The sequence below is a fragment of the Anabrus simplex genome, chromosome 13 (assembly GCF_040414725.1).
Source record: "Anabrus simplex isolate iqAnaSimp1 chromosome 13, ASM4041472v1, whole genome shotgun sequence".
Lineage (NCBI taxonomy): Eukaryota > Metazoa > Arthropoda > Insecta > Orthoptera > Tettigoniidae > Anabrus > Anabrus simplex.
The window spans coordinates 90,057,343-90,077,337 of NC_090277.1; the positions used below are offsets into that span (position 1 = coordinate 90,057,343).

The window sequence follows — 19,995 nt, forward strand, 5'->3', positions numbered from 1 at the left end:
AATGCCAACCCTCGCGGCATCACAAAATATTCTAAGACCCGTTACTGCATGCAATTAACCTTGATTCTCAGTTTAAACCTTTCAAATGCCATGGAAAACACTATTTCTAAAACGTATTCAACAAGGTGCATTTACATTATTCAAATAATGCACTTGGGTAAAACACTGGCAAACATAACCTCATGCAACGAAAGAAAGAAAAAGCCATAATTCAAAGACGAGGACAAATTATGCTGGCTCCCCTGTGCAAATGCTTTATCTCTTGGATTTCTGTACAGTTTGCATTTTTAGATGCCTTGTACTTGCACGGAATGTGCCTGACATCCTTAAAACATCGTGGCTTATCAAACTTTCATATGACGAGGGAAGGAAGTCTCTCACTTCCATGTGCATTGCTACACCTTACATGGACCCTTGTTCGATATCACGGTTGGCACTACTCTCCTTTAAAATCGTAAGTCCGTTTGGGCTCGGCATTAAAAAAATGCAGTTTCATCGGCATTGACAATATTGTTCGGTGTGTACAAATTGATTATTTGAGTCATGCTTTTTCGCCATTTGTTGGCATCACCAGTGTTCGCGGATTCTGCTTCTCTGCATGCTGCCTGCTACGTGATATTGTGGCGTTCCTTAAAACACTGAATACAAAAGAATTACGATTTCACTCATACTTAGGAAGCACACTTTAGACACACAAAAGTGAGTGAATGTGCGGAAAGCTACCCCTGCATGCGGTCTTTCATGACGCGGAGAAATTTTGAATTTAAATTACTCTATAAATTTTTTTTGTAAAGGCAGTTTTGAATTAAAAGTCTGAATTTCGGTATAGGGACCGACATTGTTCTTTGAATGATGAATTATCTGTATTTCGAATTAAACCATTTAAATAACATGCAAAACCGTACCTCATGTTTCCGAGAACGAGAGCTTCTTCGAATTAGACAAGATTTTGAATTATCAAAGTCCTACTGTAGTAACATTAGTAACATACCAAGAACTTTCAGATGCAGTTTAATCATGGAGAAGATATAGAACTCCAGCACAAAAGTGTAACAAACCTTATAAGGCATCTGTGGACATGACAATCAAAATGTTATTGATTTTAACCTGATATCAGTGTTGTTTACTATGTTTTTTAACTACATTCTTAGATTTATTGATGTTCACTGACCTATATATGTTATTTTATCTTATTTTCTCAAGCAGCTGAGGATGATCGATTGTAGATCGAAACTGGTCCTGCAGATGGTGTATTTTTAATGTAAATACATTGTACTTGTAACTGATTAGATGGAATTATCCCCATTATATAATTGTGAGATCTATCAGTACAAACATGAAAATAATAGACTATAATGGACTACTATAAATAAAATGTATTGTTACTTTTAGAGATGCATCGATGATGTCCATGCGACGGAAGATTGCTGGCCTACGCCCAGAACAGATCAAGTTGCTACCGAAGGAAGAACTAGACTTACCCGTTACAGTGCGTGACTTCGATGAAGCTCTGGCCAAGTGCAACAAGAGTGTCTCAAAGGAGGACCTAGATAAGTACGAGAAATGGATGAAAGAGTACGGATCTACGTGATGTTTCGCACTCGCTGGCCCTTAACTGGGGATGGTGTTTCATAGAGCTTTTCCATGGACTGAATTGTACAGTGCGTTAACATGTTACAGAAAGAAAAGCTTAACCATAATACGAAGTAAAAGACAAAAAGTGAACATACCACAATTTACAATAAAATTGTTTTAACCAACATGAATTGGTGAAAGCAGCACTTACTGTAAAATAACTAACTAGATCTTGTTTGTGGTTGTAGCAAATTCCAGTCGTAGATCACCCTAGTTGTTGGTTTTGTACAGATGTAATACTAAGCAGTTTTTAAACAGTTAATGTTATTTATTGACCAAGACGTAAAAGGTTTTTGTGTGTGTTGAAAAGAAGACTGAGAGTTTGTTGATTTGTGTTATGAATGAGCTTGTGAAGAGTGAAATACAGTAGAACTCTTGATTATCCATTGTAATGGAGAGAAGGGGAAGACATATAATCCATTGTACTTGTTTTTACCATATTTTAATGTTCTTTTAAAGAAATCTGTCACTTTCTTTTAAACTTTACTACCAGCAAGTTTTCTTTCTTTCTTTCTTTCTTTCTTTCTTTCTTTCTTTCTTTCTTTCTTTCCGAAAGAAAGTAATACCTGAAAATGAAGTGGCATCATCTTGCTCTGTAAACTGCCTTAGGGTTTCTGCTAATTCAAGTGCAATTTATGGAGATGCAGTTTCACTCAACATAGTAGCCAGGCATGGAGGGTCGTCTCTTTTTATTTCATGCCCAGTAAACATGAAGTCTGTATCTGGCCACTGATAAGCTCTTTCACTGTGGCATTTCTTACAACATGAAAACCTCTTCACTATGTAATTAAATCAAGAAATTTAAGAACTATTAAAAAGTAGTTATTTATATATCGGAAATCATAGCATAGATATAAAATTTACTATATTAACCCCTTCAGAGGCGGGTTCTGGCAGATATCCTGTGCCAGAAAAGTGAGGTTTTTTCAGAGGAATTTATTTTTAGGAAGCAAGGAAGACCTCAACGACTTCTACAGTGGAGAAGGTGGACTTTGGTTCAGTGGGGATGGCGGAAGAGGCAGCCCTGTGTTCAGGGGTTAATATGAGTACAACCTACTACCTTGCAGGTTGAGGTGACTGGACACCAAAGGTAAAGGGAGAAAACCCTGAAATAAAATCTCCTCCTGTGTTAGGCTCAGCAGGTCAACAGAGGGATTACTGAAGAAGTTGCTTTCAAGAATAATATGAGCCTCGGATGTAGGAATTCATGACGACGACATTAGTTTGGTGCGATTGGCGGTTTACAGCCCGATGTTACACCAGCTACCCAAACCAAATGAAGACAAAGTATCAGAGTGGGAACATTAATTATCCTGACATTGACAAACAAAACTGAAGAGCTGGTTAACCTCATGGAAAGGAGGAAACTTCTGATCATGGGCCTGAGTGAAAGAAAACAGGAAAAATGAATATCAGACTGAACTATAGTCTCTACTGGTCTGGAAATGAAGTAGTCTAAGAATAGAATAGGATTTTTAATACATAAAGAAATAGATGCTTGTAGTGAAGTTGAGTTTGTTAGTGAAAGGATAATTAAGTTATCTGTGAACTTAGGAGGGCAAAAAGTACAATGTGATCAAAGTCCATGCTCCACAGGTAGGATGCTCAAAAGAGGAAAAGGCCCAACTCCCTTAATTACTTGAAAGAACACACTGAGTATGACAATCTAAATTGTAATGGGTGATTTTAATTCACAAGTTGGTTCACAACGAACAGGATATGAATCCACTCTGTGCCCTCATGGAATGGGAAACAGAAATGAAGAGGAAGAATATATGCTAGATCTATGCATGAGAAACAACCTGATAGTGAGTAACACTTGGTTCAAGAAAAGAGACTCCCATAAAATCAGAAGATATAGCTAGGATGATAAAATAGGTACAGTAATACATTATATTCTGGTAGATCAAAATGTATGGAAAAATGTCAATGATGTCAAGGTCATTCCGAGGGAAGACGTTTGTGGAGACCATAGACTGTTGGTTGCAGTTATTGCAGAGAAAAGACCTCCCAAAATCTGTAACAAAAGAGTCCCAAAAATAAAAACTTGGCAACTAACCGAGCCAAGTGTAAAGGAAGAATTCAGGGAAGGTATCTGCAGGTTGTTACCGAGAGAAGAACTGAAATTAGTAGATGAAGAATGGGATACTCTAAAGAAGGTTGTAGTTGGTACAGCAGAAAAAGTATGTGGACGGCAGAGTCAAATAAGAAAACCTAAAGAAACTGCCTGGTAGAATGATGATATTAAAATGGCTATCAATGACAGAAACTGTGCAAGAAGATCCTTATATCAAGCAAGAATACGGGGAGATCAACATGAAATAGAGTAGCTGTCACTTTACAGAAAAAAAAAAATTACAGGTCAAACAGTTGGTTGTAGCTGAAAAGCAGAAATGCAAGGAAGATCTGGCTACCAAAATAATGCAGGATGGAAATAAAAAACTGTTATACAGTATTGTTAAGAATAGAAGAACTCAAAATGAATCTATCCAATCTGTAGAACTTCCTAATGGTGAGGTGACTAGGGATAAGACCAAAATATTACAGGAGTTCCAAAGGCACTCTGAAACTTTGCTGAACTGTTATGAAAATGTCACTCCATTAGACAACGAACCTTATGATTTTGCCAGCACAAATACCACTAGTCTGACATGGTTGGAAGTAGAGACAGCAATATAAGCTGAAAAATAGCACATCAACTGGATCAGATGAATTAAGTGTTGAGATGATCAAAGCACTAGGAGAGGTTGGACAACAGTGGATGTACACGGTTCTAAAGGGAATCTGGAAAGAGAATGTAATACCCAATGACTGGAAGCAAGGAGTCATCATTCCATTGTTGAAAAAAGGTGATAGAAAGAAATGTACCAACTACAGAGGTATAACTCTGCTGTCACATGGCCTCAAAATCTACGAATCCATCCTTGAGAGCAGGATTAGAAAATATGTTGAACCTACACTTGAGGAGGAACAATATGGATTTAGAGCTCATAGATCAACTATAGACCTCATTTTTGCCACCAGAATGCTTTATGTGAAGTATTGGGAGAAAGGTACAACACTTATAATTGTTTTTTTGGACATCGAGAAAGCATACGACCATGTACCACGCAGGCATATATGGGAATGTTTGAGACATAAGAAAGTGCCCGATGACATCATAGCACGAGTACAACGATTATATGATGAAACCAAGTGTTGTATCCAGGTCCAGGATGGAAGGTCAGGTTGGTTTGAAACGAAGAGTGGAGTCCAGCAAGGAAGTTGTCTTCCACCACTTCTCTTCATAATCATAATGGATGAAGTTTTAAAAGCGGTTAAGAGAAAGGATCCAACAACTAATGCCCTGGTTTTTGCTGATGATGTAATGGTATGAGGTGAGACAGAAGCAGAAGTACAAACTAGACTAGATCTCTGGCATGAAGCTTTTACAACCTTAGGTCTCAAAATCAGCAAAACTAAGACAGTTGGCTTGGTGATGAGTAGAAACTCTCCACCTGTTCATCTAAGAATTGGAGATGAGGAGATGGATATTGTAGACAACTTCCAGTATTTAGGTAGTGTTCTGTCATCAGATAATACCATACATTAAGAGATTAGTAAGAGAATACAGAAAGCTTCCAAATTCTATCACGCTGTACGTCAAATACTTTGGGATGAAACATTTCGATTAGTTTCCAAGATCAGCTTGTACAAAATATATCTAGTACCTATATTGACGTATGGCCTGGAAGCTTGAATTGGAAAAAAGCTTGCTGGAAACCCTAAAAGTGAAGAGATTGCAATGGTATGGTCACATGAAAAGAATGGACCCTCATAGGACTCCTTGAACATACTTTGACCACAATGTTCCTGGGAAGAGACCAAGAGGAAGACCTCGTGATGTTTGGGAAAAACAGATATTGAAAGACCTTGAAATTATAGATGTGAACTGGCGTGGCATATATGAGCAGCATCTGTGGATGTATGGGACAAACTGGAGGAGGCTCGTACACAACCGAACCATGCTTTCTGGAGCAAAGAAATGATGATGAAGCAGGAATGAGTAACAATTATTAAGGGAACAGCTGCCTCTGTGGATCCGTGGTAGAGTGTCGACCTCCGGATCCCAAGATAGTGGGTTCAAACCCGGCAGAGGTAGTCGGATTTTTGAAGGGCGGAAAAAAGTCCATTTGACACTCCATGTCATATGATGTCGGCATGTAAAAGATACATTTGGTATTTACCCGACAAAATTCATTAAATCTCATCCATAGACGCCCAAGAGAGATCCGGTTTACTCTGTCTGCCATCTAGTGGGTCTAGAGTAAAACGGAACGTCGAAATTGACGAGCAGACAGCCAGATGGCGTCAAATAGAAATGTCTGCACACGGTAGCTGAGGCCATACGATTATTATTATTATTAAGGGAACACATCCATATATTATTCGAGGTTAATAAAAACGTACTTTACACTTTTTTTTACAGTTGGCCTGTGATATGGTTTCATAAAATATTAGTGCTTTAAGAATACTATTCTGTGAGCAATACATTTTTATTTCAGGCTAACAACACTAACGCAATAAACTACCAAATGTCGTAAGAGTTTGTTTCTTTCCAAAACTGCGCCCATGCATGTGGAGATTTATTTACTAGTTTTTCAATACACTTTTAGCATAGAAATTTTTGTCGGTCACTGTTAAATTTACAACTTCATCCATTAGAAACAGTTTAGAACAGTCAATCGCACTTACCTTTGGTAATAATCCAGCCCTCACACCAGGATTTCCCATAAATGGAATTATATTAGGTCGCACACTATTCCCAGGCTTGTACCTTTTCCACACAAATGTATATTCAACATCTCCTACCATCACTTTAGCTTCTGACATAATATCTTCTTCACTTTTACTAGAAATACTAAGAATATCATCATCCAAAGAATCAATAGAATCATTATCATTACTATCAGAAATACTAATGTTACTTAAAAGATTCATCTTTAATGTAGTTCCTTATCTTGTCTTCAGACATACATCTCTTCCGTTTCACGCTCGCCATTTCTGTTTACCTCGTCAGCTGACCAGAGATTGTAAATGTAAAGTAAAGAAAAGGCATATTTTAGGCCAGAGACTTCATGAATACAGCTGGAAACCCTCCCGCCATCTGTTGAGAATGCTGGAAAACATTTTCCAAAAAGATTTACAGTACCCAAGAAATTATTGGGCGATATAGATAGGGAACCTGAATATTTGTCTCGAATGAGTAAATTTATAATACCAATATAAATGGTCCGTTATTGGACATTATAAATTTTCCAGCTAACACATTCCTGTGCTAAGTTGGGCGAAACGCTGGCAAACAGGAATGAGTTAGCTGGAAAATTTATAATGTCCAGTAAGGGACCATTTGTATTTGTATTATAAATTATTGGGCGATCGCGAAATGAACACTGCAGCTAAACAAGAATTTCTCAGGTGGTGACGTTATGGGCAAGTGTGCGCCACCCGAGAATTTCTTGGGCGTGCCACTGAAGAGGTTAATCTGCTTATTGCCCTTTTGATCCATCCTATGGTCCTTGGTTCATTAAAACTTCTTTGCTCGGCCTGTTGAAAGACAGCGGCAGTAAGTCAATTTTGTTGTTGTTGTTGTTGTTGTAAAATACCTCTGCAATACTGATTTACAGCAAAATCCCATCCCATATCTAGAACTACCACCAAATACAATCTTATAATTCTTGCATCATAATCTGATGCAACTTGACAATCATCATCGCTGTTATTTTCTACAGAACTAGTACTTAGAACATCGCCACTTCCATTGTCCACATTTACAGACAATTCTGAACTCAAGTCTGCCAAAAACAGCCGATAAATTTCTTCACACATTTCACCAGTATTATTCTGTGGGCTAACTAGTATGGTACTGCTGGCCAGAGGGGAATATTGGTCAGCAGGCAATAACGAATAAATACAGCCCTAATATAGCCTAACTTCAACAGTATTTCAGTACATGTCCAAGAGATGCATAAACATGCATTATTATCTGCTGTTTTTCTAACAATACTAGTGTGAGTGGTAGCAGGAAAATGCCAAGTCGACTCCCGCAGCAAACACTGCAACAAAACGAGTCATTAAAATTGATCGCCACAGCGAAAGAGTCAAGGTTTTCTTCATCCATGCCAACTGTGTCTTTTCTTGGTCATTTTATACTTCATTTTTATAAGAGATGCAACACTTTATTATATTCCAGCAGCCACATAGAATTTTATCTGGGAGTATCGATTATTTGTGTAATCTGATGATCAGTTAATTTAGAGATGGACAATCGAGGTTCTACTGTATATTGTTGAGTCTTTTGAGCATCCGAAACATCTAGGATAAGGATAGATAATAAGGAAGAGTGTGATTTCTTGTCCATTCTTTGTTATAGTCAGCAATGAAGTTGAATAGATCCATCAAAAACTTAAGTACCAGAGATAGGCAGGACAGTAGTTCAAATCTGCCTACAACTTTGTTACTGATTTCATGCAAAAGACATGTCTCACCCCACTTAATCAGCTATAATGCTTTGTGTAAGTGCAGTCTTCCCGGTGACCTATCAGGACTGTGACTTGCCAAGAATCAAGCTTTTGTCAGTATTATCATCTTATATCAGCAATGAGGCACTTTCCAAAATTATTATTACAAATGAATCCCATTTCTTTTGCCATATATGAGATGTTGCAAACACAAAGGGCAAAATCAATAACAGCTTGTGGTGAGGAAAATGTATTTGGTATTATTTCATTTGGGCGAACTCAACAAATAAGGACTTGCAAATGCTATATACTTTTTTTTTTTTTTTTTTGAGAACTGTGTTTAATCAGTAAACATACAACTTCTTCTTGGAAACTTCCCCACGTACACTTGTTTCTTACCTGACCAGTGCGACATGGCTATCTCAGGAGTGGGAACTTTCTGTTCAAGCATTTTCTCAACCGCCCAGCATCCACAGCTGTAGAACATTGTCATCGAACAGCAACGAAATAAATCTGTTAAAAGCTATTTAAATTAGTATGTGCTTGGTCCACCTTATCAATACACTTTTATAATTGAAAATCATTTATTCAGACATGTTTCAGGAACATAGTATATTCTCATCAGTGAAGTCTAATCCAAGAATAAAAACAATAAACAAGTGTCAAATCAAGTCGGAGATGTGGGGGATGGTAATAAGAAAGGAATACATCTAATAGGACGAAGACAATGGCAGGTCATTGTGGGAACAAGGAGCAACGAAAATAGGAGAAAAGACCAAACATGGAAATACAAAAGGACAAGAACAATCTCCACATCTTCACGCACTGCCTTCTTCAAATATACAGGCTCTCTCCTTGTCAATACCAATTCTTCTACATCCATCTTTTCTCAGCTTCCAACGAGCTTGTTTGTGCTTCCCAACTTCATGAGGAGGGCAGCCATCAACACTCATTGAGGAGTCATCTTGTCAGATCTTCAGTCTTGATGTGGAAAAGCATAGGATAAGAAGAAAGTTGGATGAGTACTGAAAACGAGAAGAAACATAAGCAAAGATACAAACAGTTGTTAAAATATTTGGAACACAGGACAACACAAAAGGAGAATATTTTTTAGCTTGCTAATAATTTATTCTCTGTATGTATACAACTTAAGTGAACAGGTTGTTCTGCACTGAGTAGGTTGCTTTTAGGCTTAATAGAAACTGCGGTGTTTGTTATTTCTTCAGATCCGTCAGCTTATTCTGCAGATATTTCTTTTTTATCCTTTGTAATGGTAGATCATTTGGATACAATCAAACTCAGTTAAAAATTGAACATTTCTCACCAGTCATCACATAACTGGAAAACATTGGATTGGAATTAGATTGTTGTGGGATTTCCTGACATATATGCCGCTCACAGTATGTTACTTTTTCTGTATCTCTTTTTATCTGTATCTCTTTTTATCTGTCTCTGTACTTCATTTGAAAACTTTTACACTATGACCATCGCTGTCCTCTGATTGCATGTTCATTAATGAGAAATTAAGTGAACTTCAATAATTTGCAGCTGGGTACATTAGAATAACTTCTCGACTAGCGTAACCCTGAACATCATTTTCAGTTTGTAACATTGGATTGCTGTCGTAGCTCGCACCTACTATAGCTTTTATTCCAAGTTTTTAAAAAAGTGCACTTGGAATGTGAGGTCATCTGTTACTCAAACTAAGTTCAAATATGGATCAAGGACGCTTCATATACCTTAGTTCCGTAAAGAACTCCATTTTCACAAAAAGTATAACAAACTTTTGTTCTCACACACACTTTATTCGACAGCCCCTTTTCTGGTTTTTCCGTTCTTTTCAAAGCGTATCCATCACTTACACTCTCTTCTACCCATGCCTTTGTGCACGGCAAGTGCAGAACCTTTCTTTGCTCAACAGATAAATGATTTACAGGCAATGTAAGTTAATAGTATTATTGATAAGTGGTTGATTTAGGCACACAATGGGATGGCTGCACCCGCAAAGACACGGGTGCTTACATAACTAAGGAGGAGAGTCGTTGAGTTCGCCCTTTATCTTTTCAGTGCCTCATATGCAAGACGTTTTACTTTTTAGCAGGTTTTTTTCTAAAATAATGAGCTTTCAGTATTAACAGTTACACGCTCATATTTCATTTAAATGTTTCAAAGCATCATAATGAATTCATTTTTAAGAAATTTCTTGTTGATATTGATGAAAATATGTTAGGTGTAATGGGTTTTAAACTCATTTGTAACATTTTTTTTTATATGAAAGGGGAGGTGAAAAGCAGGAATGTGTTATGTGTCATTACAAAATTCATAATTCTTTACATATTCAAAGTTTTTGTTCAAATGATTTTATTTTACATTGTGCTGTAATAAAGATTTTTTTTTTCAAATGTTACCTAAGCTTAGAAAGCTTAAATTACTTGTAAATTAATACTTATTTACTGCCCTTCTTTGGATATATTCCAAAAATAATATGTTATTTAAAGAGCGTGATGAAAAGGAGCAATTTTAGATGTCATTTGTTGCCTATGTACTAAATATATCAAGGGTTATTTGAGCTACTCTCATACCAAGTAGATCAGAGATTTTCAAACTTCAAAATATCAGAGGGTCACAAAATTATCAAGGACTTGAGTGGCAGGCTGCAGAAATAATTACCGCCTTTTCTCACTTAAAAAAATTATAAACTACAGAATAAAAATACATTTTTAAATGTTAGATTTATTTCAGATAAGAAATTTTTTAAAAGTTTCAGTAAAATTCATAAGGTAGGATAATTGCATTTCAAATTAAGTGGTGTTTTCTTTTTTCACTAAAATAGCATACATATTGATGAATAATTAAACAAGCACTAAACAGTAAGTTGTCCGGCCCCGCGGTGTAGGGGGCAACGCGTCCGCCTGTCACCCGGTGGCCCCGGGTTCGATTACCAGCCGGGCCAGGGGTTTTTAATTATAAATGATTAATGGGGACTGGGTGTTTGTGTCGTCCTGAACATTCCTTTCCTCACATTCAATACTTAACAATTTCGCCATTTACAAAATACATGCAGGTTCCTCACATATGGTGCAAGTAGGGGCAAAAGATCTTTCTAGGACTCTGTTCAGGGCAACCCAAAATTTGTGTGGCAAATCAAAACCAGCTAGAGGAGAGAGGGTCTTAAATAATGTCTGCCACTTATTATGAGCTGTGGTCCATTCTATTCCCTGATCAGTTGCTTTATTAAGCTTTCTGCTGATCTCTTATGCTGTTTTAAATGGTTGGATTTAGGTTTCAGGCTTCCTATTTCTATAGCTGTCTCTTCATGGATGGAGAGAGCTAAGTTTGTTGATATTTTCTGAACTGACTAAGTTGTTCATTCTTATTATTCTAAGAGAATATTTTAGCAGTAGTAATGATTTAAAGGTGAAATAAATAGAACACTGTCTCCAGCTTTAACATTTCCTCCCACCCAACATAGTCTTATACGATTCTATGTGAAAAGAAATTTCCATTCTAATTAGTAGTACTTAAGCCATTCGTCCATGTTTTATGATGGACAGAAAGCCGGCCAGAGTAGCATGTACAGTAGAGCACTGGCCTTCTGAGCTGAAGTCTACTGGTTCGATCTCAGCTCAGACCGATGGTATTTGAAGGTGCTCAGATGGCTAACTGAAACAAGTCGTCGTCTTCTCCTTTGAATCTGTCTTGAGACAGGTATCATTTGAACATCCTCGATGATTCTCTGTCCTGAACATCTTGCTTCAGCTGTTCATAGCTTCTCTGTTGTTTGACATCTGCTAACATTTCAAACCTTCTTCCTCTTCCTTTTCTTCCATCTATTTTTCTCTCCATCACCCTCTGTTAAAGCGTTTCTTCTCTCCTACTTTTCTTAGCTCTTCGTCATTTCTCACTTTATCTGTCCACTTCATTTTTTCCATTCTTCTCCACAACCATATTTCAAAACTTTCCAAATACTTTGTTTCTTTCTTAATGTCTGTTTCAGCTCCATATGACACTACACTCCACACAAAACACTTTGCGAACCTCTTTCTTAAATGAATAGGAATTGCCTTAGATGTCAAAAGCCCTCTCACCTTTCCGAAACAAGTATAAATGTAATAAATGCTACAAAAGAGCAGAGGAATTGGTTGCATGGTTTGGGCCTCGTATCTCTTAGCTTGCATTCGGGAGATTGTAGTTTCGAACCCCATTGTCAGCAGTCTTGAGGTAGTTTTCTCCTTGGTTTCTCATTTTCAGACCAAGCAAATGCTGGGATTGTACCTTAATGAAGGCCAAGTTCATCTTCTTCCCAGTCCTACCCCATTATCCCGTAAGATCTATCTGAATCAGTGAAGCATAAAACCAGTAACTAAAACAAAAAGAAAGTCCATCTGGAGCCTCCTTCAACATAATAAGTGATTTTAACAATATCCCTTAAATACAGTGTTTATTTTCTCCCCAGCTACAGCACTGCACTAGTGAATAGCTATTGGAAGCTAAAGGAAAGGGAAAGAAGCTGCCCAGTGATAAAAATGAGGAAAGAAAGGATTTATTGGTTTTAAAGTGGAAAAGAAATATGTTTGAAATATTTCTAAACTGTATAGATGCCGGGCTGAGTGGCTCAGACGATTAAGGCGCTGGCCTTCTGACCCCACGTGGCAGGTTCGATCCTGGCTCAGTCCGGTGGTATTTGAAGGTGCTCAAATACGTCAGCCTCGTGTCGGTAGATTTACTGGCTCGTAAAAGAACTCCCGCAGGACTAAATTCCGGCACCTCGTCTCCAAAGACCGAAAAAGTCGTTAGTGGGACGTAAAGCAAATAGCATTATTATTATTAAACTGTATAGAATGCTTTATTATGTACAGTACACATTATTAAGATGCTCAAGTTGTGCTTCTTTCTCTCTTGTCTACCATAAATGTATGATATGTGCACATCACTGATCTCTATACATGGATCGCTGATGGCAGGTCTCCGCTGCAGGAGAAAGTACGCCAAGTTGAGCGCGCGGTTCGCCATGTTGGCGTACCCAACCTAGAGCTCTCCTTATGGAGAAGCAATGATAATATAGTCGATTTTAAGTCGCAATTAATGGCGCATTGGAATAATTAAAAATATAGAGACATGTTCACTCAAAGCATAAGGACATTGGGATCACTGGTACGTCATTCCGAGGTCAGTAAATCTCCGGGATAACAATAAACATGAGTGTATAATAACGGCCAACAAATATTAACTTAGGTGCTGAATACATGCAATTAGCGATCGGTAACACAATACGAGTGAAAACCAGTTTCTGGAAACATTGCTGTAAATTGTATACATGTATGCCACGAAATTATGCATTCTTAAAATGATGTACCTATAAACGTAGCTCACTATACAGGCCAAGATTCGACATATCGTAATCGGTGCTTGATAATGAATTTCTGTTTCCTGTTTCCATGAAATAACGCGCATATTATCAAATTAAAATATAATTGAAGCAAATGTTCCGCCTCTGTGATGTAGTGGTTAGCGTGATTAGCTGCCACCCCCGGAGGTCCGGGTTCGATTCCCGGCTCTGCCACGAAATTTGAAAAGTGGTACGAGGGCTGGAACGGGGTCCACTCAGCCTCGGGAGGTCAACTGAGTAGAGGTGGGTTCGATTCCCACCTCAGCCATCCTCGAAGTGGTTTTCCATGGTTTCCCACTTCACCTCCAGGCGAATGCCGGGATGGTACCTAACTTAAGGCCACGGCCACTTCCTTCCCTCATCCTTGCCTATCCTTTCCAATCTTCCCATCCCCCTACAAGGCCCCTGTTCACCATACCAGGTGAGGCCGCCTGGGCGAGGTACTGGTCATACTCCCCAGTTGTATCCCCCGACCAAGAGTCTGAAGCTCCAGGACACTGCCCTTGAGGCGGTAGAGGTGGGATCCCTCGCTGAGTCCGAGGGAAAAGCCGAACCTGGAGGGTAAACAGATGATGATGATGATGATGATGATGATGATGATGATGATGATGATGATGAAGCAAATGTACACATTTATAAAACCAGCAAATATTCAAAACTTGTCAATATATCACATTACCTGCAGCTTAATTTACTATTACAGACCTCTTTAATTAAATTCAACTAGCAAAGCGATATTGATAGTCATCATCAGAAATATGTAACACCAGTTAAAAGAGTCCTAAATACCACGAATAGTATAATGGGATAGCCCCAAACACCCACCACACTTTCCCTTCTCCCACCACTTCAGTGTCTGAAACCCATAATTATTACTGATGTAAATAAGGTCTAGAATTCCTCCAGACTTCATTTTCTTAGATTGTTAAAAGGTCACGGCAATTATTTCATCGAAACCGTCAGTTTAATTATGAGAAATAAAAAAAATATAAGTAAATCTTTACTTGCAGTTAATGTTCAGTAAAATTGAAAACAGTTGGCTGTACATCACTTGTAAGGTGTACAGTTTGTCCATTTCTATCAAAACAGTCTTCTTCTAAGTGATCCGAGCAGAGAACAGCTGTTTTAGAAGGCTCCCAATTCTCCCGCCTGATACTCCTAATCCATGATCTTAGAAGTTCGGGTCTCGAGAAAGGAAACCTACAAAAATTAATTGCCATTTTGCTCCCGGAATATGCGAAAAAAGATACAATAAACCTAAAACTCAAAACACTACCCTAAGAAGATTCTTATGTACAGTATAAAACTCCCCGATGAAATGATTTCTCCTTCTGCTGATCGGTTCTGTTTGTACATCCATAAGCTGAACACTGCGGTATGTTAATACTCCGTAGAATGTTTCTTCATTCATATTTCAGATAAACACATACATATTTAAATTGAATCTTGTAATCCACAAGTATACTACAAGGCAACGAACCTAAATTCGTAAAATACACTACTATTTACTTTGCAATAACACAGCACAGAACTCTCGTGGAACTACAATCAAGAGGCCTGGCGTCACTGAACTAAGCATAAACAAAGCAAGCGCGCTCCTCGTGGTCTATTGCACCATGCGCTCGCTGCCATCTTACTACGCCAGTCATCTTCTATTCGGCTTACTGCTACCCAAGCTACCAGCCATCCAGGTATAGAGATCAGTGGTGCACATACTGCCACTAATGTAAAAGATAAATGATTTTGTTACATAGATATAACTAATTAAAATAATGTAGGCCTATTAGAAGAATATCTTAATGCTAACATGAGAGAAAGGAAAATTAAGCACAGATTTGTGCAGTGCTATGTAGTTCCTGTCAGTGTCTACTTACATCAGTTGTTTAGAAACTGTGGTGTTTATGTTAAATGAATCTGTTTAAACTGCATTCCAAAACCTCATTCCCTTCAAGGAATTTTCTAGTTTAATTTAAAAGACAATCCACACATTTGTATTTCTATTTCCTTCTTACCGAGCCGTTCTGCTTTAAAATGGACTTCATAATGTGATTTTTTTCACGCTTCTGTGTAAAATTAAAGTTCATCATCTCTTCTATTGTGTGGTCTTTCTTTTCTTTTTCTTTTAAATAGCATTCACACCAATGTTCAAAATATGATTGCACACTGCCATGCCAGGAACTGCTGCTTGTTTATATCCACAGCTCTGTCGATATGTAAAAAAAATGAAATAACATATGGCTTTTAGTGCCGGGAGTGTCCGAGGACGTGTTCAGCTCGCCAGGTGCAGGTCTTTTGATTTGACACCCGTAGGCGACCTGCGTGTTGTGATGAGGAGGGAATGATGATGAAGATGACACATACACCCAGCCCCTGTGCCAGCGAAATTAACCAATGATTGTTAAAATTCCCGACACCGCCAGGAATCAAACCCGGGACTCCTGTTAGGCCAGCACGCTAACCATTTAGCCATGGAGCCGGACTTGTCGATAGGTACAATAGCACAGTAAATATATGACTGCTCAATTACAGTAGTCACTTGGTGATACAGTTGTTCCTTTCCCTCTAACTTCGGTAAACCCTGAACGTTCATAACATGTTCCATTCTGAATATATCTCGTTTTTGAATTTGTAGCACTCTTTAATTCTTCTGTAAATTTCGTCTTATCCTGTCGGCAATGCGAGACTTGTGTGATTACTGTACTTCGTCTACTGACATCTTGCCCCGTTGTCAACAGCAATGAACAAACCCTAGCGCTGTTTCGTCCAAGTGCAATTTTAATTTGAATCATTTTCATTTCCCCTTGTCCAACTCCTACCAGATCGGGGTGTTGATGGTACACCAACATTCATGTCTGGCTATTGTTACGATGGGCTTGCCATTCCCAAAGGTATTTTAGAACTACTGCCAGTAATTATTCAGGCCGCCCCATACGTGGGGAACAAATGCTCTTGAGCCACCGCTAACATGGTAAATAAATGCTGCTGATGAATTGTGTACTCATACTATTCTCTGCTGTGCAAGTTGATCGTGCATTTAGTGGCGCACAGCAGTGAGCTTGCATTCAGGAGATAGTGGATTCAAACTCCACTGTCGGCAACCCTGAAGATGGTTTTCTGTGGTTTCCTATTTTCACACGAGGCAAATGATGGGGCTGTATCTTAATTAAGGCAACGTCCGCTTCCCACTCCTAGCCCTTTCCTATCCCATTGTCATCATCAGACCTATCTGTGTTGGTGCGACGTAAAGCCAATTGTAAAAAAAGAAAAAATCGCATCTCCACCACTCTCTCTAAAGCCAACATTACGATTTTATAAATTCACTAAATGGAAATATAACAAGCAAATAGATCAGACAATAAATAAATATTAAAGAACTTACTTTTTTTAACTTGAATAAAAATATTTTCAGCAACATACTCACACGTATTTCTAAATTGGTATTCACGGCAGTGACAGCATCATCATAATTTAAGCTAGAGCAGATTTTCAAAAATGTACTTAGAGTTTCACCCACTAATACTTCGTAATAGTAGTCATGATTTTCACAGAAATATACTGGGACTAACTTTTTGTTTTTTAACTTAGAAAACCTAACCTAAACTGAATGAGCAAAATTTAGCAGGTATTTTTACCGTCGCTGAAGTTGTGCAGTTTCAGTCATTTACTGAGCGTAGGTACAGCAACGACAAACGAAGGGAAATATTCCTCATGACATATATCATTGTTATATTCACGAAGAATGCTGCAGAAATAGCAAAAACTTCACCTGTAATCCAAGTGGTGCGCTAAAAATTCACAATATACCACCATTACAGACAAACCCACTCGTACAGAGCAACCAAATACAAAATTATTTTACTTTGTCAAAATCCAAAAATGAAATAATTACTTTTATTACAATTTATTTCTTAAAATGGCTATTGCTATTAGGTACCAAGACTATCTGCAAATGGCCATACTGTTTCTTTCTTGCAGCCTCTGGTGTGTGGCACTGAGCACTTTGAGTGTTAACTGTAACAACTGTACCCAAGCTAGCTGCTGTGCCACCGTAAGATGCTGTTAATCTCATGTGTGGCCAACAGCTATCATCTCGCCACCGCAAGAGGAAGCAGCTTGAAGCTCATGCATCAACCATGCGACTTGAATTTTGCTGGGGAAGCTCTTTCGTGCCGGTAAACAAACCCAGCTCGCTAGAGAGACCTTGACTGCGGTAAAAGTGAAAGGGTTATATAGATAACCATACTTGCCTTGACTTAGCTGTTTGCAGTTTTTTTTTTACTTGATAAAGAAACGTTCTAAGGAATAAAAAGAAAATGTAAATACAAAATTCTTTACTCCAGCAGTGCTGGTGTTCAATGCACGCCACTGTAACAGTCTTCAAAAGCTGGCACGTCTGCTGTTATGTATTCCTTTTCTTGTTCCTCTCTCTCTATATATATGACTTGATATTCGAAACACAATTGCATTTGAGCAAAGCGGCGTTAGGGTTTTTTTCATTGTTGTTGACATCAGGAGCAAGATGTCAGTAGACTGAGTACAGTCATCACACAAGGCATTACAAACAGGATAAAATGGAATTTAGAGAGGAATTTGAAAGTGCTACAAATGTAAAAACAACGAATTATATTCAGAATGAAACATGCAGTACCAATGCTCTATGAGAGACTTGGCTCCAAGTAGCCCGTGCAGTGGCCTCCACTACATGCACTATCCATGCGTCTAGGTAGGGTGTGCTAGTTACCAGCTGATAAGCCTAAATTTGACATGTTTTATTCCACCTAATCAGTACGTGTATTTTATACGAATAGGACCAGTTTTAACCATGTGACTCTTCAGCAATTGAAGACCGGAAATAAATAAGGCTCTGAGCGCGCCAAAGTGGCACATTTTGAGACATTTTGTGAAATAGAATCTACACGACAGGCCTAAGAATGTATAAAAGGCTCAAACTGCCACAGATGATGGTGTAGTAACAATATCTATCAACAGATGGCATGTTCTATGCTCTACCCCAGTGCCTTCTATACTTTAAACTCATTTTCCTCAAAACTATTACTTTGGCATGTAGAGCCTTTTTTATTTCAAGTCTTCTTATTCATTTACAAAAGTTAAACTAAAGTAAGGACACAATCATTAAATAAAATTGGGTTTGTAAGCCCTGAGCTAAAAGTATAAATAGGCTACACAGTGAAACACTTAAGCCCACATTAAAATTCTTGAATTTTCACTTGACATCTGAAATAATGAAAATGGACTCCTTTAAAAACTTGATAAGAATGTGCCAGTTGTGTACATGTTGCACCATACAAATTAACAATATTTTAAAATAATCATAACGTTACGGACAAATTACACGCAAATGGTTGTTAAGATGTTAAAAAAAATAGTTTAAATTGAGCCATAAAGAAATTATTTCATTTGGATTACATTGAGTCTCATGTATATCACTGTCTGTTGATGATCCATAGTATGAATCCGATGTACCGGTATGTAGTTCAAACTAAGTAGTTGAAATGATCAATTATCAAAGATGGAATATTTGAAGGATATCCCGATGTTCTTAAAGCGAGTTTGCATACCTCCTTAAGGGCGTTAAATGGCCCAGCTGTCAAAGACACATTAACTTGTAACTTACATCTAAGAATACAGGCAAAAAATGAAAATTATTGTTTACTATCCAAGAATGAGTTAACTCAAAAATTTATAATTTTCTATAACAGTCCAATTATATCGGAATTATGGAATCATGTAAGTTTTGCAACATAGAGCTGAGGCCAAGGCAAAAGCATGGGAGTGATCTGTGTATGTTTGTTGATGTGAAGTGAGCTTTTTTTGTGATCAGTTTTATTTTTCATGGATATGTTATAAGTATAAATACAGTAACAAGGTAAGTGATTGTATAAGCAAACCTAAAATATGTTTAGCAGCATGTGTTCAATGTTAGGAAGTGAAAGTCCATATCGTGTACCAAATCCCCATCACAAAAAAACTGTAAGATATTTCTCATGTTTGATCCTGTACATGTTTTAAGTAGGAATAACTGGCTGAATTGAAAAGGCTTTTCCCTAATTTTGAAGTAGATCAGATTATCCATAAGTCATGCTTTAGTCATATAAGAAACTTTTTTATATACCACAGTCATGCATCCAACCTGTTTTAAACTCGACCATAAAACTGTGTTTCTAAACAATAAAAATTTTCTTCTCACTTTCTGCAGTAATATTGTATTTACCACTAAGCTGCCAGTGTTGAACAAACCTTCTTTCTAGATAATCACTTTGAAACTTCCCTAACAGTAATCATTTGTTTTCACAGTTTCAAGTGAAAACTTGATAATTTTTAACTGGATGGTTGTGGTTTGCATCAAAGCTCTTGGAACTGAAAATGTCAGTTGTAAATGGCCATCTAGTCCAGTAAGAGGCATTTTTGATTAGATGGGAGTTTTAATAAAGTATGTTTTTCACACACACA

The 19,995-nt window shown here is 37.8% G+C and overlaps 1 protein-coding gene and 1 long non-coding RNA gene across 3 annotated transcripts in view; one reads left to right on the top strand and one right to left on the bottom strand.

Annotated features, from left to right (window-relative positions):
- Kat60 (Katanin 60) overlaps nt 1-4,588 on the top strand; it is a 47,272-nt gene extending 42,684 nt beyond the window's left edge. For both annotated transcript variants that reach the window (XM_067157349.2, XM_067157350.2), the window contains exon 12: nt 1,393-4,588. In XM_067157349.2, coding sequence (XP_067013450.1) covers nt 1,393-1,591 — 199 coding nt within the window. In that variant the 3' untranslated portion in view covers nt 1,592-4,588. The remainder of the gene's footprint in view (nt 1-1,392) is intronic.
- A 6,358-nt stretch (nt 4,589-10,946) lies between these two features.
- Nucleotides 10,947-15,555, bottom strand: LOC137502859 (uncharacterized). The gene is made up of 2 exons (XR_011018892.1): nt 15,241-15,555; nt 10,947-13,068 (listed from the first exon to the last, which is right to left on the bottom strand). It is a non-coding gene; the product is annotated as an uncharacterized lncRNA (long non-coding RNA).
- Between the last annotated feature and the right edge of the window lie 4,440 nt (nt 15,556-19,995).